Here is a 21,610-nt window from a genome sequence, read left to right on the forward strand (position 1 = left end):
ATGAGTGCGTGAGAGTTCGAATGTGAGTTTGAACAAGAGCAGATGAGCAACACTGACTCCGCTACTCTTCCCCTCGATGCCACATTCCCTCAGAATGAGAACCAGACTCACTGGGGAGCCGGGCGCATCCTCTAAGAGACCACAATGATTTCTGTGTATGTATAGACTGCAAAATGTATGTGTTTGTGACAGGGAGGAAATTATTTAGGCGCACCACTGTCTCATTGTTACCCCTCAAGCACCCCTCTTATGACCAAAAGTATGCAAACACCTGACCATAAACTTATTGGACATCCAGTTCCAAAACCACGAGCATTGAATAATAAAGGGTTTGCACTATTATAGCCTTTAGAAATGATTTTAGAGTTTGTCTGTGGAAATTTGAGCCCATTAGGTTAGAAAAGATTTTTTGTAATAAGTCACTGTTTAAACTTTAGAGCTCCCACCTCTCTCTGCCAGTCCAGTGGTAGTGTGCTTTACACCAAGGTTTATAAACTCTAGTCCTGGAGGCTTGTAGGATTTAACTGCTTAAAATGACACTGATGTAGCTTATGAATGTTATGATTAACAATATGCTGATGAGCTAAAAGCTGTAATTGGAGCTACACTGGACGAGGAACTTGCATGTCTTTGGACTGTGGGAGGAAACCGGAGCTCCCAGGGGAAACCCATGCAGACACCGGGAGAACATGCAGTGCTACCCACTGAGCCACCATACTGCCCTATATATATATACGTATATATACACACACCAATCTGGCATAACATTATGACCATCTTCCTACTATTGTGCTGGTCCCCCTTTTGCTGCCAAAACAGCCCTGCAACTGCGATGCACTGTGTATTCTGACACCTTTCTATCAGAACCAGCATTAACTTCTTCAGCAATTGGAGCTACAGTAGCTCGTCTGTTGGATCGGACCCCACGGGCCAGCCTTCACTCCCCGCGTGCATCAATGAGCCTTGGCCCATGACGCTGTCGCCGGTTTACCACTGTTCCTTCCTTGTACCACTTTTGATAGATACTGACCACTGCAGACCATGAACACCCTAAAAGAGCTGCAGTTTTGGAGATGCTCTGACCCAGTCGTCTTCTAGCCATCACAGTTTGACCCTATTTGACCCTAACACTAACAGGTGCCGTGATGAAGAGATAATCAGTGTTATTCACTTCACCTGTCGGTGGTCATAATGTTATGCCTGGTCGGTGTATATAGCTGTCCCAGTTTTTAATTGGAATGTGTTGCAATAGATATATTACACAAATGTGTATATAGTATGTATGTACACATGTGCACTGTTTTCAGTTGAATACAGGAATAAAGTAATTGCAAATCATTGCTGTCTGGGTTTATTTGATTATTTGTCCTACTGTCCCAACTCTTTTGGAATTGGGTTTGTATTAGAAATCAGGAATTAGAGTTCAGGAACACTTCTGTGAGGTTAAGTCATGGTTACACAGTTGTTTGGATTTCTAGAAAACTGTTGCGATGGACACGGTTCAGGTCAGTGTCATTTCAGGGACCATCAGGTTTCCAATAATGCTCAGTGTGACCCATTATCAGTGGAGGCAGCCATCTTGTTCAGTCTCCCAGCGTAATTAGGTGGCACGCATCTCCCCGTGGGAACAGCTGTCAAAAACGGAGCTCTGAAAAGCCCCCTTGTTCGTTTTCGGCGTGGCCTCGGTTCTGACTAGTCTCCCCCATTCTTCTTCCACTCTATCAGTTTCCACAGCGTGCTCCTGCTTTTCGGCTCGTCTGTCACACCTCCCCCAACCCTTCAGCGTTCGCCACCTTCTTTCTAAACTCTTTTCCCTTCAACATCTCTCACGCTTAACCCCCTCTTACACCCCCTCCCTCCCCGAACGTACCCACATGCACACGCTCCTGCTCCTCCATTCTCCTCTCCATCTTCTTTCTCTCACTTCTTTTCTGAACGTACTACGGTCAGGTCTCGTGGGGAAAGGCGGTTGGCAGGAAGCAGGCTTGCTGCCATAGCAACAGGAACCCTCCCTCTCCCACAGGTCTCCTTAGCAACTGGTAGCTTGGCATTGTTGTAATGAGCCGGCCCTGTGTGCCAGTCTAACGGAGCGTGAGCGTTAGTGCGTGTGTGCATGTGTGTGCCAGAGCGAATCTTTGTGTGCTATACGTGATTATAAAGAACAGCACGGGCACCGAAGGCGCTCTCTTTACTGTACGCTCGAGTACGCAGGCCGGCATCCGAAGAAAATCCGATCGAATGTGTGTTTTGTGAGTGTAGACAATAAGCTTTTGTCCTTTCACGTGAACTTGGATTTAATCTTGAGGTATAAAAAGCATTAATCTAGCTGCCTTTTAATTAAGAATCATGCGAGTGTGCGTCCTCGTCTGTTTGCTCTTGATTAAAGTGATCAACTCTCTCCACGCCCTCGAACTGAAAGAATCGAAGCGTGACTTAATTAATAATTTACTAATTAATTGTGCATGCTCTGTCTAGGACAGAGGATGACTTTGTGCAAATCTGATGGATAATGTCAGTGTTTTTTTTAACTTTCTGGAAGAACTCGGCAACAAAACGGCATCATGGAGTCTTTCTTTGAAGCATGGCTAAATCACATACGCTATATCGCCCAAAAAAGGTTGACACCCCTCCTAATTACTGATTTTAGGTGTTTCAGACAGAGCCGTTGATAACAGGTGTATAAAGTCAACTATAAATGACTCTCAATGCCCCTGTGCACACACAGCAAAGTCTATAAAGACATGGTTTGACCAGTTTGATGTGGAGGAACTCTAGTGACCTGCAAACAGCCCTAACATTTGCGAGCCAGGCTTTTTTTTCGGCCAACATTACTGCCTGAACTGACAAGTGCTTGTTAGAGTAAGAGTTAATGGGCACAAATCCCACAGTAACACTTCAAAATCATGTCAAAATCATTCCTAAAAGTTTATTTTAATGATTTTGGAAAGGGATGCCCAACTATGGAACTAAGGTCTAAGTGTCCACATACTTTTGGCCATATAGTGTTGTAATATGATTCCTTTTTGATAAATGATGAAATATTAGCACTCTGCCTTCCTGACATTTTATTGACTTATAGCTCATTATGTAATTTAGAAAAGTGGCCTGACCTAGGCAATGTGGCTGTAGTTTCATATTTTCTCCACTTCTATATGACCTAACTAACCCTTTTTAAATGTTCAGTTGTTTCAGGACGCCTTCTCTCCTTCTCCAGTGCTTTCTTATGATTAGATTCTTGATTAGTTTTTAATGCCCCTTTGACTTAATTTTGTTCTGTCAACAGTGACGACCATACTAATAGACCTCACAAAGAAAAGAGTGTCCACATGATGATAAAAAATAATTTTAAAAAATCCCCAGAAAATATTAGCACTTTGCCTTCTTGGGTTCTTATTAAGGTATAGCTCATTGTCTAATTTAGAAGTGTGGCCTGACCTAGGCAATGTGGCTGTAGTTTCATATTTTCTCCAGTTCTATATTTTCAGTTCTTTTAAGACGCCCCTCTCTCCTTCTCCAGATGTGCTTTCCCATGATTAGATTCTTGATTAGTTTTTAATGCCCCCCTAACTTAATTTTGTTCTGTCAACAGTGACGACCATACACAGACCTCACAAAGAAATGAGTGTCCACATAGTTTTGGTCATATCGTGTTTAAATATGATTCCTTTAAACAAATTATATTAGCACTCTGCCTTCTCGGCTTCTTATTGACTTATAGCTCATTGTCTTATTTAGATAGGTGGCCTGACCTATGCCGAGTGGCTGTAGTTTCATATTTTCTCCACTTCTATATAACCCAACTAACCCTTTCAGTTCTTTTAAGACGCCCTTCTCTCCTTCTCCAGATCAGTGCTTTTCTATGATTAGATTCTTGATTAGTTTTTAATGCCCCCTTGACTTAATTTTGTTCTGTCAACAGTGACGACCATACTAATAGACCTCACAAAGAAATGAGCTTTTTAGCCTTGCAAAGTAATTAACAACAGCACAATGACAAGTGATACACAGATTCAACGGCATCTTTATATTTAAAAAAATCGAATTATAGCAGAGTGAGCATGAAGACGAGATGTCTTTGAGAAGTTCAGTTAAAGGTCATTAGCGCATTAGTTTTGTACCAGACGCTTATTACGGCATCACTGTGGGCATCGTGCCACGGGACACCTGGCTGGAATTATGCTCTGTTGTGCCAGCCATTCGGATGTGAAGCTCTGGCCCCGATGTGCCCTCAGGAACCGCGCTGACATGCCGGGTGGATTTTCGGATCCTCTGCTCTGCACTCAGATGCTCTTTAATCCGTCCGGTCTGTTTTCACACACTACTGCTCCATCCATCTCCAGCTCGCTCGCTACCTCAGGCTTGAACTCTCACAGGAAGAAGGGCCCGCCTTGGCTAGCATCAGCGATTGAGCAATTGTGCAGTCCAATCGGATTGAGCTATCATCAGGGTCCCCAGAGGCCAAACTTACCCGCCCCCACCCCCCGCCCATTTGCCACTTTTACCCTTCTCAGGTTGGATTAAACTTTCCCACATGGCCCCTTCTTCCCTTCTTGTTCCTCTGGGAGGTAACAAACAGCTTACAGATAACAAGGAGGAGGAAAGGACCTCTGAGGTCTCTGCTGCCTGAGTGATATCACATTTTTATATTTCCAAGCTGTTTGTTCCTATTGTCTGCATTATTATTGATTTATTACTATGATACTAATAGTAATAATAATTAAAGTATTTATAATAATATGATGATAATATTATCATTAATAATAATAATATTAGTAATACCAATAATTAATAATAATAGTTAATAATAATTAATAATAATTACTCCAATAATAGTAATTATACAGTAGTATTATAATTCTTGAAAACAATAACATTATTAATAATTATTATTATCATTAATAATAATATTAATATAAGTAATATGTACAATAATAATAGTAATATTATTAATAGTAATGATAATGAAAATAATTATAAAAATAATTATAATGTTATTAAAATAATAATAATACAAGTATAATTAATATAATTAATTAATAATAATAATGAGTAATATTAATAATAATTGTAGTACTAATATACTACAAAAATAATAATAATAATATTAATAATAACAACAATAATAATAATAGCAATAATAATAATAGAACAATTAATAATAATAGTGATAATAATAATAGTAATAATAACAGTATTATAATTATTAAAATAGTAATATTAACAATAATTATTATTATAAATAATAGTAATAATATTAATAATAGTAATATGTATGACTATAATAGTAATATTAATAATAATAATGAAAACATGATAATAATTATAAAAAATAATAATAAAATAATAATAATAATTATTGGTAGTAGTATTATTAAAAAACAATTCTCAGATGCAAAGCAGCTTTGCAATACTAAGACATGGACTAAAACATAAACCATATGGAGACAGAACAGTTGTGGTACAGATGTACAGGAAAGAAAAAAGCAAAGAAAAAAAGACATTAGACCTAATATGGTTAGACAAACATGGTGATTATAGAACGGAAAAACACTGTGTGAAGAATCTTAGGGCAACAACACCGAATTATCTGCTGTCCACAAAGTAAATAAACCGAGTTAGAAACATAAACTGACAGTAAACCAGAGCTGGAGGATCTGATTGTACAGTGATGAGGTGTAGTGATGTAATCATTCAGTTAGCTAGTGTGGTACTAGATCATGACAAGCTTTGTAGAAAAAGAGGAACATTTTGTATTTTAATGAGTTGCTTTTATCTACAAATGATCTTTTCTCCTTTTAAACCATTTTTGTTTACTGTTTTAGGTTTTGGTTTTAAAGCTTCTGTGATGGGTCACTAGATTGAGATGTTAATGTGACATTTCTTCCTATGACTTCCAAAATTTTTGCTTTTTTGATTATTTCAGGCTGTTTAGGTTCAGAAACACAGAAGCAGCTCTAATCCATGATACTCCCTACACTGTACTTTACAGCTGGTTCGGGTTGGGTGTGTTTTTATTCCCAAATATGTTTTTTATGTGAAACATCTAGGAGGGCTATTGTTTGTGAATGTGTGGCAATAAACATCTGATTCTTTCCATGAAGATAATATTTGTTTAGGGTTCTCTTAAGGATGGACACACAAGACTTATAGGTCTGTTGCTGGTGGTCTTGGGTACATTTTTTTTTTACCTCTCATGTTGTACTCATGGTGTGATCTTAACAAGACAGTTAATTGTTTGAGAAGTTCAAAACATTAAGATCTTTAGACATTAGTTTGTACCTATTTTCTAGCTTTATGCCTTGATTAATTGATTAATTGATTAGTTGATTAGTTGATTAGTTGATTAGTTGATTAATTGATTAATTGATTAATTGATTAATTGATTCTGTGATTCATTGATTCATTGTCTGTTTTACCAAGGCTTTATCCTGGTCAATGTTGTGGGTCTGATTCATTGGGAAAAAGGCAGAAAACAGACCAGACAGGTTGCCAGTTCATCACAAGGCACACCCTTATGACTATTTTTAGTAGGAAACCCATATGGACATATGTAAACTCCAAAGACTCTGAACACCCTGACCTTAGCCACACCTGAACAGCTTTGGAATGAACTGACACACAAAAAGCGGCTTTCTTGACCAAAATCAGCGCCTAGTAAAACTATTACTTTTTTGATAAAATGGGCACAAAGTCCCAGAGACAAAGTACTTTTTAAGAATCTTTCTTTTACTCACTCACTCACTTTCTTAACCGCTTATCCAATCGGGGGGGCAATCGGTCCATCGCAGGGCAGACACACATATACACACACACATACACACACCCATTCACCTATATTCACACAATTCAGTGTCTCCAATTAACCTGACTGCATGTCTTTGGATTGTGGGAGGAAACCGGACCTCCCGGAGGAAACCCACGCAGACACAGGGAGAACATGCAAACTCCGCACAGGAAGGACCCGGGCCGCCCCACCGGGGGATCGAACCCAGGACCTTCTTGCTTTGAGGTGACAGTGCTACCCATTGAGTCACCGTGATCTTTCTTTTAGTTTTTCTTAGAATATACCCAATATATGGCACGTTTGACCCATAAATAAGTACCTGAGACATTGGGTTCAGTACTTTAGCTAAGTGGAAACCCAAATTGTTAACCTACTTTAGAGAACGTTTGAAAAGACTGTTCACTGTCAAGCAAGCATCACATGACCACAGACTTGCTTATCTCTTACAAAAGTATGTAAAGTTTGTACTTCAACCAGAAAACTTCATATACACACGTTGTAACACCCACACCATTCTTCTCTTTAATAATGCTTATGGCCATGAGTTCTTCTTTCCCCTCAGATGGATGAGCGCCGCCCGGGAAGTGTATCTTTAGCGTCTGCTAATTTCCATCGATTGCCTCCAGACAGGCTTAGCTGAAGAGCCTCCTTTCCCACACAAAGCTTTCATTTTAACTCTACCCGTCTGCAATATATTGCTTTTCCCCCCTCTTTCATTCATGCTCTCAATCTCTCTTTTGATTTCCCTTTTACAATGCAGAGCCGGAGCTTCCGCACTTTTGCTTTTTATCAAATGTATATGCGCGACGCAGAGCGAGATACCCATTGACAGGCCTCTGCATAATGACTGCTGTGCGAGATGGATTAATACAAAATGGTTGAGCGGGGCTGCAAACAACATTCCAGCCTTGCTAGCTTGCTAGAACACTTCAGCTTGCAATACCCACAACACTTGAGAGGAACGTTCAGGGTTTGTATAATGGGTCGCTTCATGGAAGGTAAAGCTGTAATGCTGCAGGAGAGAGTTCTATAAATTAGAGCGATGCTTTTTAAGAGTCGTTCACAGGAATTTAAAAACAATCCAATCACACGTTGCAACCTATGCATAATACATGAAGGCATCTATAAGAAACATCACCTAGATTGCAGCTAAATTACTCCTCTGTGTGATTAAATAACTGTTATGTTGTAGTTACTTTTCAAAATATTTTATTTCCACTTTTTCTCCTGTTTTCTCCTAATTTAGGAGCCCTAATTGCATCCAAGAAGGTATATTTGCCTGAGACATGCCTCCTCTGTCATGTGCGCAATCCATCGTCCCCCTCTTATTTGCCTATACCTTACTGTTTTCGCACATGAGGCCAGTCTCGCATATGGAGAGTCACACACTGATTTCCGTGTTCCTCCACCTTTGTATAGACACCTCACGCCACTGTCCAGGGTCCTTACCCAGTGTCAAAGACCCCACCTCCTTTCCCACCCAGCAGACTAGTGGCCATTTGTGCCTGCTAGGGGGCACCCAACTGACCAGTAGCAGGGCTGAGATTCGAACTTCACTGTGCATGTAGGAACGAAGATGACTGGGTTGCAGTCCACTGTGTTACTGTTGTTCCTGCTGCTTTTGAAACCAAATTCATCAAGCTTTTAAGTAACAGCTCGTGTGCTGATGTTACTTCCAGAGGAGGTTTGGAACTCGAATAATACTGACAGTCAAAAAATTTATTGTTGGAACGGTAGCATCCTAAAAATTGATTGATTGTTACTCAAAAAATGGATAGAGTGAAGGTTTGTAGCCACAACTCTGTATTAATGGCCATGATTTAAAAAAATTTTTTAATTAAAAAGCTTATAATCAGACGTCCATGTACTATTGGCCATAGTGTTTCCATTATGCTGGTCAGTTCCCATTGAACTGTGTATAAAACCAATGCTCAGTGGACATGTTTTGTCTCTTCTTTTTTATTTGCTTCAGTCTGCGGAACTTTAAATGAAGCAAGACATTTTTCCTGACTTGATGTGGGCAGAACTACCCAACATAAAACCTGAGGGTGGAGGACAATTGTAATTGTTGCCAGACAGTTGAAAAGACAAGTCCAGTCCATACACCCATGTATGGTGCATACTTTGTTGAGCTCCAATCTGTTCTCTCTGTTTAATGTTTATAGTCTCTTTCAACCACAACAACTGAAAGCCATAGAAATTTATAGTCTGCAGAACTCCATTTGGAAGCCCTATTTATTTTTGGCAGTAATAGCTCTGCACTGATCATTATAGTTATCAGTCATTGTCTACCTCCCGCCTGGAGCGTATGATCCCTCCGATCCCTGGTGCTTTTACGACAGCTCCTGACTTGACACTTAGGTAAGGAACAGTCAGATTTAACCAGGATTATCAAGATTTTCAGGGGTTACCCTGGTTTGGAGTGGGATTAAGTATGATTGCTAGATTGCCTCGGTAGACGGGCGTGTGGTCAGAAGATTGTATTTGGGTGTGGATTCTCTGTCTGAGTGGGTGGGATGCCAAGCGTGTATGCGTGGGAGGGTTCGGAAAGGCTGGCCAGTCGGTGACTCAGACAAGACCCACGAGCTGTCTGGGTCAAACATGGAGCCACAGACTTGACTATTTGCAGAACCTCACCACAAGCCACAATGTGGTTGTGCAAGTGAGACTTAACTAGGGGATCTTTGCTTTTAAGAGCAGAGCCACAGAATTAAAACCACTATCTTGCAAACAAGTATTCATTCCCCAAGCCTTGCTATTAGTTTGACTGGGAACAGACACTTTAAAATAGTATCTGCTATATTAAACAACATTTAACAACTGAGGAGGACGGCACGGCGTCTCAAGGGTAGCACTGTCGCCTCACAGCCAGAAGGTCCTGGGTTTAATTCGCAGTTGGAACGAACCGGGTCCTTTCTGTGTGAAGTTTGCATGTTCTACCCATGTCTGCATGGGTTTTCTCCGGGAGCTCCGGTTTCCTCCCACAGTCCAAAGACGTGCAAGTGAGATGAACTGGAGATACAAAATTGTCCTTGACTGTGTTTGACGTTAAAATGTGAACTGATCACTTCAATAATTTTGAAGTGGTCTCTTATTTTTTTCCAGAGCTGTATATAGGTTAGCCAGGCCCTTCTATTGTTACAAAATGGCAAATCAGCTACCACAGATGCTACCGATAACTGGGAAAATATTCTCTTACTTGACGTTCCCTTAAAAATGGGCATTTCATGATGTCCTCTTTTTATGTCCTCTTTTGCCTTCTTTGCAATTCAAACCATGTTTTATTAAGTCATAAAACTACCAGCATTATACAGAAAACTAGTTTATGTTTTTATGATTCATGATGTGAAATGACAGTATACACTATGTGTCCAAAAGTATATGGACGCCCATATGACCATGATCTTGTTGGACATCCTATTTCAAAAACAAATGGTATTAAAATAGACTGACCTTTATGTGATCTTTTCAGCCATAACAACAGCCTCTCTTTTGAGAAGTCTTCTTACAAGACTTTGAAGTATGTCTGAGGGTCAAATGGGCACTGATGTTGGTCAAAAAGATCAGCCAAGCCACAGTCCGTCATGTTCCAAGTCCAATCCCGAACTGTTCAGTGGGGTTGAGGTCAGGGCTCTGTGAAGTCACTGGAGTTTCTTTAAACTGAGCTTCTCTTCATGTCTTTATAGAGCTTGGTTTGTGTACAGGGGCACAGTAATGTTGGCAATTGGGCCGAAACACATGAATTTAGTAATTAACATGGGTGCCCATATAGTGTCTTAACTGGTCTGTTAAATATAATAAAGTTTTTTGTATAATTTGTCTCTAAGAACACGTTATCACAGATTTGTAAATAATTCTCTATAGCATGATGAGTAATGATCTTATAAAAGCACTGAAAAGGCTTTTAGTTTTTGGATTATTTGACCTAGACCATGTTACCATAGTTTGATATTTTTTCCACGTCCTAATAATAATAATGGATTTATTCTAGATCCTTGGTTTGGTGTATATGGGATCATTTGGCTCCTACAGATCTTCAGATCTGAATAAATCTTCTATATATTGACTATTGGCAAATTGTGTAAGTTGGCAAGTTAATGTGTTGCAAGAGGTGAAAAATAAAAAGATGGATGAAGAACAGAGCACAAAATCAGACTTTGTACGATCTAGGCGTGTGCTTCTGGCTTGTCATGTACAGGATGAATCCTGAATCACCTGAGGAACATGACAAGTCGAGGTTTTCGAACAAGAAGCTCATTTGTTCATTTGTCATTCAGTGTTCAGTGGTGCACAATGGTTGACTCCGGCTGGCTGAGGATAGTCACAGAGCGTACAGCCTATACTTGACTTGCTAATCACCAGTCCTCTGAGACAGCTCCTGCAGCAGCGTGACTGCTGATGATTGAAGCTCCCAAGTGAATTGATGAGTTTCCTGACAGCAGAACAAGAAACCTGGAGCATCAAACAGCACTCGGTCTCTTCCACCCATAATCCACGTCTTTAATTCTTATTTTCTCTCCCCACCTGCTTTAATTCCTGCTTTTTCCCCCTAGCATTTAACGCAGTCGCCATGGTTACACTCTGCGACAAACGGCATTCGTAGCGTCGCTGTGAGAGCGCGGGCTCTCGGATCACCTGACGTGGGGCAATTTTTTTTGTCTCCGTCACTCCGTTTGCCTTTGATTAAGTCAGCCCTCTGCCTGCTGCGGCTCCACAACATTGGGCTATTACACCAGCATGTGGGCTCGTGTCATTTGGCTGAGCTGCTGGTTGAGAATAGGAGCCGCTCGGAGGGGGGACCGAGAATATAAATACACCTCGCTTATCCAATTTCTTCCCACTTTGAAAGGGAGAACACTCAAAGTGGCACTTTTTTTTGGCCTGTCGGCATGGGCTGGAGAATCAGCCCTTTGGAAAGCTAAGGAGAGTAAGGCAGGGGGTTTGGCTAAAGAGCACCTTCGGCTTTTCCAGCATGGAGCTTATCTTCAGCTGAGCTCTCTTATCTTGCTGAGATAATTGGCTCATCTGGGCTGTAAGATCAGTGTTCACGATTCCACAATTTGAAAAAGATTAAGAAAAAATAGGATTTGTGGGAGAGCAGGAAAGAGGAAACCACTGCTAACAAGCTAGTGACACCTCTCTTGTGGAATCTTTGCCTGTTCTTCTCATGCAAAAGCTTCCAGCTCATTAAGTCTTGATGATATTTGAATGCTGCAACTGTTTTCTTTCAATTCCACCATGGATTTTTTTTTATGAGATTTTAATCTGGAGTCCTGGATTTTGCAGAATTGATTCTTTAATCAAGATTTGGTTGACTTGGAAGTTGCTTGGGATCAGTGTCTTGCTGGACAGTTCACTTTCACCTCAGAAAGCAAAACATTCCTCCATATCATCACTGACCCACCTCTATGTTTGATCATTGGGATAATATCCTTCTGGTCATAAGCCTCGCCTTTCTAGAGCCAGACAGATCACTGTTGTGCTGGTATGAGTGGATAAGACACAGCAGCACTGCTGGAGTTTTGAAACACCTCACTGTCCCTGCTGGACTGAGAAAAGTCCACCAACCAAAAATATCCAGACAACAGCGCTCAATGGGCAGCTTCCTGTGACCACTGATGAAGGTCTAGAAGATGACCAACTCAAACAGCAGCAATAGATGTGCGATCGTCTCTGACTTTACATCTACAAGGTGGACCAACTAGGTAGGAGTGTCTAATAGAGTGGACAGTGAGTGGACATTGTATTTAAATACTCCAGCAGCGCTGCTGTGTCTGATCCACTCACACCAGCACAACACACACTAACACACCACCACCATGTCAGTGTCACTGCAGTGCTGAGAATGATCCACCACCTAAAAAATGTCTGCTCTGTGTTGGTCCTGTAGGGGTCCTGACCATTGAAGAACAGGGTAAAAGCTACAGTCAGTAATTGTAGAACTACAAAGTGTTTCTATATGGTAAGTGGAGCTTATAAAATTGACAGTAAGTGTAGAAGCCAGGAGGTGGTTTTAATATTATGGCTGATCAGTTTTACTTTTTGCTGTCTGAAAAAGCCAAACGTTATTCAATTATCAAAAAAAAAATCCCAATTGTTTTCTTGCAAGAAACAAACCCATGTTTACTTCATCTGTTCCTCTGATCTAAATATGGTTTATCTTGGCATGGACTCCAGCCCCCTCCTTTCTTTTTCTGTTTTCTTTGTTCTGGTGTTCATCCAGCACAGTAAGTGTGCCAGAATCGCGCCTCTCTCCCACTCGCCTCCCTCGCTGGCTTTCCCTCGTAGACGTAGACCTGCAATCGATAGGAGCGTCTGCGATCGTGTTGCCACGTGTGATTCATTTGGGTAACCTTGGCGACGGTTTGATGTGGTTGCCGTGGTGAGCGCGTGTGTGTACGTGCTTATGACTCGACTGTCAGCGGGGTGAGTCAGGGAACGCGTACGGCGCGGTGAAGCAGGGATGCCTGATCCGTAATGATCTGCCGCTCAAATTCTGATTGAACTTACTAGAACGGGAGCTTACTCTGAAATTGTGAGCTGCTGATGAATTATTTTTGCATATTTGATCTCCTATAAGGTCTTGAATTATATTCCTGTATTAAGAGTGTGTGAGGTATTATTGTTAATTGCTTAGATGTTTCATACAGTGATCTGCTCTCTAATTCTTTAGCCAAATAACTGTGGGATTTGTATTTATTTTACTAGAACCTTTAGGACACTGCACTGTCAAGATCAGCCTAATTTATCACCCCTTTATCATGTGTTAAGCTATCAGGCTCTTCCTTTTACCAGCCAGCAGCAGATTCCTACATAGACCCATAATACACACGAAGAACACTCTACACTCAAGTATTCACTCACCACTTCTGCCAGTGCCTTAACCAGACACTGGAATTACTGTTGCATTGGAAACAAAGTCTTGCTTGTTGGGGTTCAGATCAGGACACTGACTTAAAAAAGATTAAAAAAGATCATACCATTCTACTGTTTACTTTGGGTCAATGATCTTCCAATTAGAACTTTCAGGTAAAGAGAAGTGAGTTTTCACTCTAGATGTTCTGTGTAGGCTGCACAGTTAATTTTACAATGGATCCTGACCAGACTGCTAGTACCTGCTCATAAAAGACATGCCCAAAATATGGTGCTACCACCACCGTATCTTAAAGTGCATGTGCCTATTCCCAGTAATTCACGCCCTACATTTTGAAACCTCAGTCAAACAATTTTGCTTTGCTTCCACTTCATTGGGTCTTTATTTAACTATATTGAGTCTTTGAAATTACTTTTAACAATGTATTTTGTAAGGGCGCTGATCACTCTCAAATGTGTAGAAAAATTAATTAGTAAATTATCCAAAAATCCCAGTTGTTCTCTAGTAAGAAAGAAACCCCATGGTTCTCTGATATAAATATGTTTTTTTTCTTGGCATCAAACTGTGCAACCGCTCCCGTGTTGCTTTGGGTTACTTTCTTCCCAATTTAAGCTTCTGGCAGACTGGAGTGGGTTTTTATTCCAAGATCTCTGTGTACTGTATATCGTTCATCAAGTCCAAAATTCCACTTTAGTCTCATCTGAGTGCACTTTATTCCACTTCATTAAGACTTTATTTCACTTCATTGAGACTTTATTCTACTTCATTAAGTTTTCCGAATAACAATTTACAAATTCTTTTTGTTCTCTTTATAGAGCTTCGTATTTGCGTTATTACTTAAATGTTCTTGGATATGGTTGATCCATGAACACTGGCTTCAGTCTGTTTGGGGATTCTTCAGTGTTTAAAGATGTTCACATGCAAGCTTCTCTTTGATTAGATTTGATTAGCTTTTTTATTGCTTGTTTGACTAAATTCTGATTTAATTGTAGACAATACTAATAGACTTCACAAAGAGACTGGTGTCCATTGTTGTATTAAAACCAACTTATTAAAAAAAAATTTCGTACACAGGTGCTGACTGTCAGTGAACTGCTATATATACACTGATCAGCCATAACATTAAAACCACCTTCTGGTTTCTACACTCACTGTCCATTTTATTAGCTCCACTTACCATATAGGAGCACTTTGTAGTTCTACAATTACTGACTGTAGTCCATCTGTTTCTCTGCATGCTTTGTTAGCCCGCTTTCATGCTGTTCTTCAATGGTCAGGACTCTCCCAGGACCACCACAGAGTAGGTAATATTTAGATGGTGGATCATTCTCAGCACTGCAGTGACACTGACATGGTGGTGGCTGGATATATTTTTGGTTGGTGGACTATTCTTGGTCCAGCAGTGACAGTGAGGTGTTTAAAAACTCTCTCAGTGCTGTGTCTGATCCACTCATACCAGCACAACACACACTAACACACCACCACCATGTCAGTGTCACTGCAGTGCTGAGAATGATCCACCACCCAAATAATACCTGCTCTGTGGTGGTCCTGTGGGGGTCCTGATCATTGAAGAACATAATAAAAGGAGGGTAAAAAGGTATGTAGAGAAACAGATGGACTACAGTCAGTAATTGTAGAACTACAAAGTGCTTCTATATGCTAAGTGGAGCTGATAAAATGGACAGTGAGTGTAGAAACAAGGAGGTAGTTTTAATGTTATGGCTGATCGGTGTACATATATATGGCCAAAAGTATATACACACCTGACTCTGACCTGGTTTTACAACCTATTTGTATTTATTCCATGTATTTACAGACCCTGAACAGGAGCACAGGAGGGTGTCAACATACTTTTGACCATGTACTTTACTTCATAAGTTGATTTTTTAGGGTGGTGTATGAAAAGATCAATGATCAAATTCCTTTCTTTACCTGGAAGAAGATTTTTATTGTATAATTATTACTAATTGTGTCTTAATTTTAGTCTCTAATGCAGTTGGTCTCAAGAACAACTTTGCAATAAATATACTTAGAAACATTTAACAATTTTTTTTTGTCTCTCTCCCGTCCCCCTACCCTTGTTCGTCTCTGCAGAACTCTATTCGTCACAACCTGTCTCTGCACACCCGGTTCATTCGTGTGCAGAATGAAGGAACAGGCAAGAGTTCATGGTGGATGCTGAATCCAGAAGGTGGAAAAATGGGCAAGGGCCCTCGGCGACGGGCTGCCACCATGGACAATGGCACCAAGTACCTAAAGACCCGGGGACGGATCAGCCGCAAAAATGCCACTGGAGTGGGCAGAGGACTTGGGGCTGGGCCTGGAATGCAAGGATCCCCAGAGCATGGCAGCCCAGCAGGAAAGTGTGGCATGGGGGTCGGGAGTGACGAGTTTGATGCCTGGGCAGACTTGCACTCTAGAACTAGTTCGTCAGCATCGACACTGAGTGGTTGCCTGTCGCCGATCATTGCTGAAGCAGAGCCAGACGAACCAGAAGAAGGAGGCTTGTCCTGTTCTGCTTCCCCTCGGCTCTACCCAAGCCCTACCAGTACCAGATCACCTGCGCTCGGCACTGGTGGACACTGTCCTTCAGTAGAGCTCCCTCAACTGGCTGACCTTACAGGAGCCATTAGTTTGGAAGAGGACTTCTCTCAGCCATCGCAACTGAAATGCAACGGATACCCTTATGGCCTGGAACCCAAAGGGGAGACGTCTTACTATGGTCAGCCTTCCATAGGCATGCTGAGACATCATGCGGCTATGCAGACCATCCAGGAAAACAAGCCAACCAACTTCCAGCGCCCCCTTAGGGCTTACTCTGAGAACAATGCTCTGGAGAGCCTATTAACTGGTGTGCCACAGTACTGTGGGAAGGACGTCGTGGGGCAAGGAGCAGTGTCCCACACACTCATGTCACAATCTAATAGTTCTCTGCACCCACATGGCCACGATCAGAGGCGCAGTCACAATCACAGCCAGAATTCCAATCCCAATCAAAACCTTCATAACGACCATGGATCAAACCATGAGCAAAACTCAAGTCTGCACCACAATCAAAATCCCAACAAGCACCACCCAGGGCTTGACTACAGCCATGGTACTAAACACCATCCTGCTCATGACTACCAACCTCATGAGCACAACCACAAGCTTAATTCCAGCTCCAATCCGAACCATATGCACAGCCATATGCAGCATAGCAACTCCAGACAGCCGGCTCTATCACCAAGGGTCAACAATGACATGCTACAACCCTACAACCACAAATCCTCCAATCTGTTCAGCTCTCGTGCCCACCTTCCCTCTACCTCCCTACCCCCTAACCCCGCAAGCATCATGGACGTGCCCCAGGACCCCTCCTTCCTGGCCTCAGCGCCCCAACCCCGCCATCAACCTTACCCAGGTGCTCAGCATCAGGGTCTGACAGAACCCTGGCATGCATACTACCACCGTCATCAAGCCCAGAATGCTAATTATCATGGCAGTCACCAACCCGGCTATCTTCAGCCCACTGACAACCGACTACACCAGTCAGACTTGGAGCTTCATCAGAGCAGCTTGGACTGCGACGTGGAGTCCGTTCTTCTTAACGATTACATGGACTCTTCCGAGGGAATGGACTACAACTATGACGGATCCCTTTCCCAAGGGGTTGGCATGGGGATCGGCTTAGGAATGGGGATGGGGATGTTTGCGTGTCCTACTCAGTCACACAACAGTCAGAGTTGGGTCCCTGGGTAAATTTGACGTTGACGAGATGTACGGACACTAAATGGAACATTTTACCCACAGAGCCTTGTGAGGGGGTCTAATCAGGTTGAAACTGATTTGACTGTGATTTCCTTTCGCTCAGAGCCAAACGGGAGAAGTTGTTGTAAGGACATACAGTTGGTGGTGTTGATGCAATCATTTTGAACGTAAAGTTCTTCATAAATGTACTCCCTTTTACCTCTAACCCTTTGCTGTGGATCAGTATAATGCCAGTCCTTTTGACTCAGTGCTGTCCTCTGTCTGTCCTTTTGTTCTCTCTTTAATATCCATCACCTTCATTTTCCTCTGGTTAAAAGCTCTCAAGCACTTTACATCCATCACCCAATTCATTCAAATGCAGTAATGGCCATCCCGTAACCGGGAACATATTGTTTGCCGGGCTGGGTTTTATCCAGATGACTCTGTTGTCTTTTAAGAACAAAAAAAATAAATGTGTTGGTGTTTATTTTAACTTACGTATAGGGCAGGGGATAAATATCTGTTTTGTCAGGCAGTATCGTGTTCATGTTGGTCAGAGGAGTGTGTATCGGTGTGAGTGTGTTGCAGTCTAGGGTCGCTTTTGTTTTTAATCATTGTGCAGTCATTCCCACGCAGGTCCGCCGGACGTCCCTTTATTATACGCTAGGACAGTCATCCATCAGCTCCGCTCTATTGATATTCAGAATATCCTGTTTAATCTCCAAAGTAATGCACCGGCTATGCATCACTACGGCAAATCAAACGTGGCACTCAGAGTGTCTTTTTTTTTTAGACAAACTAGCTTAATGTGTTTTGGCTGAAGTGATGATTGAAGTCACTCGACAGCAAATAGCGGAGAAAAGGAGGGAGGGAAAGAGGGTGAGAGAGGTTGGCATAGACAGAGAGAGAAAGCACAAATGCAAATAATCCCACTGTGCCCCTTTCTCCCCATTACACGGATTTATGTAGCTTTCCCTGTAATGAGATTAGAAATGATCCGAGGCTACCACACTTCCTGAGCGAGGCTCTTTCCCGTGCACCTCTGGCCGACTGCACCGTGCCAGCCTCCTGTGAACTGAAGTGCTCCAAGCGCCGACTCAACTCTCCCATCCCGGCTGCATTAGCATATTGCATTATCATTAGACTATGCAGTGTTACTTTAGATAATCAATGCTGATTTATCAGTCTTGAAGCCTCATTAGCCTTCATTAACTGTGCACTATCAATCCTAATTTAATACAGCACTGGAATCTGTGGAATATAGCGTTGATGACATACTGTTGCATCAGCTTAATAAAGTAATTGCTTATAGTGTGATGATAGCGTTGTCCAAAAAACAAAACCATAAATCCAGATCAAGTCAGAACAGCGTCGAAGATCAGCGATATTACACTGTCTTTAAAATTTACACTAGTGAACTGCATGATAATCGGCCCAATCAAAAATATGAAAATGTGGCTTTCACAGTTACTCCTATCACATCCTTTCTATTAAGTACACTCAGGAGAGATGAAGATAAGTAAGTGCTAACGAAGAGAGATGATTTGTGCTTATTTTTTAATTTTCACTACATTAATGGGTATAGTTGAAGTCAAACATTATCATACATGTGTTATATTTGTTAACCTGGTGGCACGTTGGCTCAGTGGATAGCACTGTCGCCTCACAGCAAGAAGGTCCTGGGTTCGATCCCCAGGCGGGGCGGTCCGGGTCCTGTCTGTGTGGAGTTTGCATGTTTTCCCCGTGTCTATGTGGGTTTCCTCCAGGAGCTCCGGTTTCCTCCCACAGTCCAAAAACATGCAGTTAAGTTAATTGGAGATACTGAATTGCCCTTTAGGTGAATGTGTGTGTGTGTGTCTGCCCCGCGATGGACTGGCGCCCCGTCCAGGGTGTTACTGTGTGCCTTGCGCCCATTGAAAAGCTGGGATAGGCTCCACCCCCCCATCCCCGCAGATATCTGTGGAATTTTATGGCCTTTCTAGTGTACAGGCTGTAAGAGCTGAACAGTGATGTCTGGGCTAGCTATGTATAAATGCCCATGGTTTTGTTGGATGTCCTACATGCTCATGGTCGGGTGTCCCCATACAGTGTTCTAACTAAGACCCAGTTAGTTGTTCCACTAAGTGAATTTTTACATCCAGTTTAATAGTCAAAGTTCCAATCAAAGTTTTTAGGTAAGAATTAATTAGTTTAAGAAGATCTTCTAATCATTACCTAACAACAAGTGCATAACAAATGCATAAATCAGACTACAATGGTGTACATGTACCTTACATGTGTATTTAACCTTTTGACTTCAACTGTACGCCGGTTTTACCCGGGACATAATGGTGCCATATGAGAGTACCTGTATTTCTGTCAGACATTTCATCTCCGAGTAACGGATGACCATTCTCATCTGTTCCTTCTGTCTTTAATAATCACATCACTTCAATACTACAAAGTATTGGGACTCCCCTTCTAATTTTTGAATTCACATCATGTGTATTAGCCAGCTATTGCTTCTTTACAACAGCCAGTGGTGAATTGTCCTATTGCGCATTATGGCATATGAAAATCCCTCTATGCACTATGTAAATCACGCCTTGACCCAAAAGTAGGTGTCACTGCAGACATTCCCTCCCTTAGATATGACTAATTGTGTCTGTTTTCCTTCATAGGACCAAATATCTGAGAGTAACCTAAGCAGGGTTGTATTTTACTCGATGATTTACTTTGCTCCTAATGTGCATAAAGTTTGCTTAAATTTGATTAGCTTTGTCACTCCGCTGATTCCTCCGACTTCCATTTAAAAATTACCGTTTTCTCACAGCCTGATGTGTCATTGTGGACATTAATGCAAGGTAAATAACTTACTGGTTTAGGCAAAAGTTTACAGGTATTTGATCCAGAAATCCAGAAAATCCAAAGCATTTAGAAACTTTTTTGTAGCCGTAGATTAGCGAAGGCTAAATAGAGAAAAAGTGAGAGAGAGGTAAAATAAGGAACGAGCCGAGGAGATTGATCGATAGGCTGACAGACAGAGAGACAGATTGCAGAATGAATGAGTTGGAACGGCGAGGAAGAGGTTGCCAGTGAGGAAAAAAACGAGATACAGAGCGAGAGACTTTTCATCAGACTAGCTTCCCTCAGCAGAGCTTTTTGAATCAGGCCAAATGTCAAGTGGCTCTCTGCAGCTTTTCTTGTACACACTCCGATCAGATAGGCAGCCTTCCACATCTCTCTCTCTCGTGCTATTTCTCTTTTATGTTTTGTAACTGATTTTCCATCCAAATGTTTTATAAATGTTAATTTAATTTCTAAAAAAACGTTTGGCAAAGCAAAGCTTGTGGAACATCATGACAATAATGAAGTAAAATAGGAAAGCTCAAGATATTACACAATATGCACGGCTACTGTTGAGAAAAGCTGCCTTACGCTACTGTTCACAGTCATCCCAAGACGTCTGGATGGACAGATGGTTTTGACAGGGTTGAGCCAGCTTGGAAATGTCATTCTCATTGTCCACCTCTGCAGTGATTGGCTGGTTAACATGTGTGAATAAAATGAAAGGTGTTGGTAAAGCGTGATGTCGATAGTCTGTGCATTAATGTGTTGGAAGCAGAAACATGCTACACTACTGTACTACATAAAACGACAAATTAGTACTTAGTAGTGTAACTATATTAAAATACTACTTAGTACAGTAGTATAAGTCAGAGCCTGTGGTCTAAGATTGTAGAAAAATCGACCAAATTGCAGGCTAAAATAGTTGCCACATTTATGTGGTGGTAAATGTATTGGTGCAAACACTGTAAAACAGAATACACACTAGAAAGTATGGTCAAAAGTAAATAGACACTTAATTTTAGACGCTTGTTATTATTGAGTTTAGGTGTTTCAGCCATACCTTTTGCTATCAGGTGTATAAAATCAACCTTTCACCTTAAAAGTACCCCTGTTGGATAAAAGGAGGTCCATATAGACATGGTGGAACTCACTCACTCACTCTCTTAACCGCTTATCCAATTCGGGTTGTTCAGGGTGGTGTTCAATGGGCGCAAGGCACACATTAACACCCTGGACGGGGCGCCAGTCCATGCAAACTCTGCACAGAAAGGACCCTGACCGCCTGGGGATCGAACCCAGGACCTTCTTGCTGTGAGGCGACAGTGCTACCCACCGAGCCACCGAGCCACCGTGCCGCCCTGGCACAAACATTGTAAAACAAAATACATTAG

The 21,610-nt window shown here is 41.7% G+C and overlaps 1 protein-coding gene across 1 annotated transcript in view; it reads left to right on the top strand.

The window, feature by feature from the left end:
• foxo6b (forkhead box O6 b) overlaps positions 1–17,402 on the top strand; it is a 33,354-nt gene extending 15,952 nt beyond the window's left edge. The window contains exon 2 of the mRNA XM_062989962.1: positions 15,756–17,402. Coding sequence (XP_062846032.1) covers positions 15,756–17,402 — 1,647 coding nt within the window. The remainder of the gene's footprint in view (positions 1–15,755) is intronic.
• The last annotated feature ends 4,208 nt before the right edge of the window (positions 17,403–21,610 follow it).

Source organism: Trichomycterus rosablanca, chromosome 2 (genome assembly GCF_030014385.1).
Source record: "Trichomycterus rosablanca isolate fTriRos1 chromosome 2, fTriRos1.hap1, whole genome shotgun sequence".
Classification (NCBI taxonomy): Eukaryota; Metazoa; Chordata; class Actinopteri; order Siluriformes; family Trichomycteridae; genus Trichomycterus; species Trichomycterus rosablanca.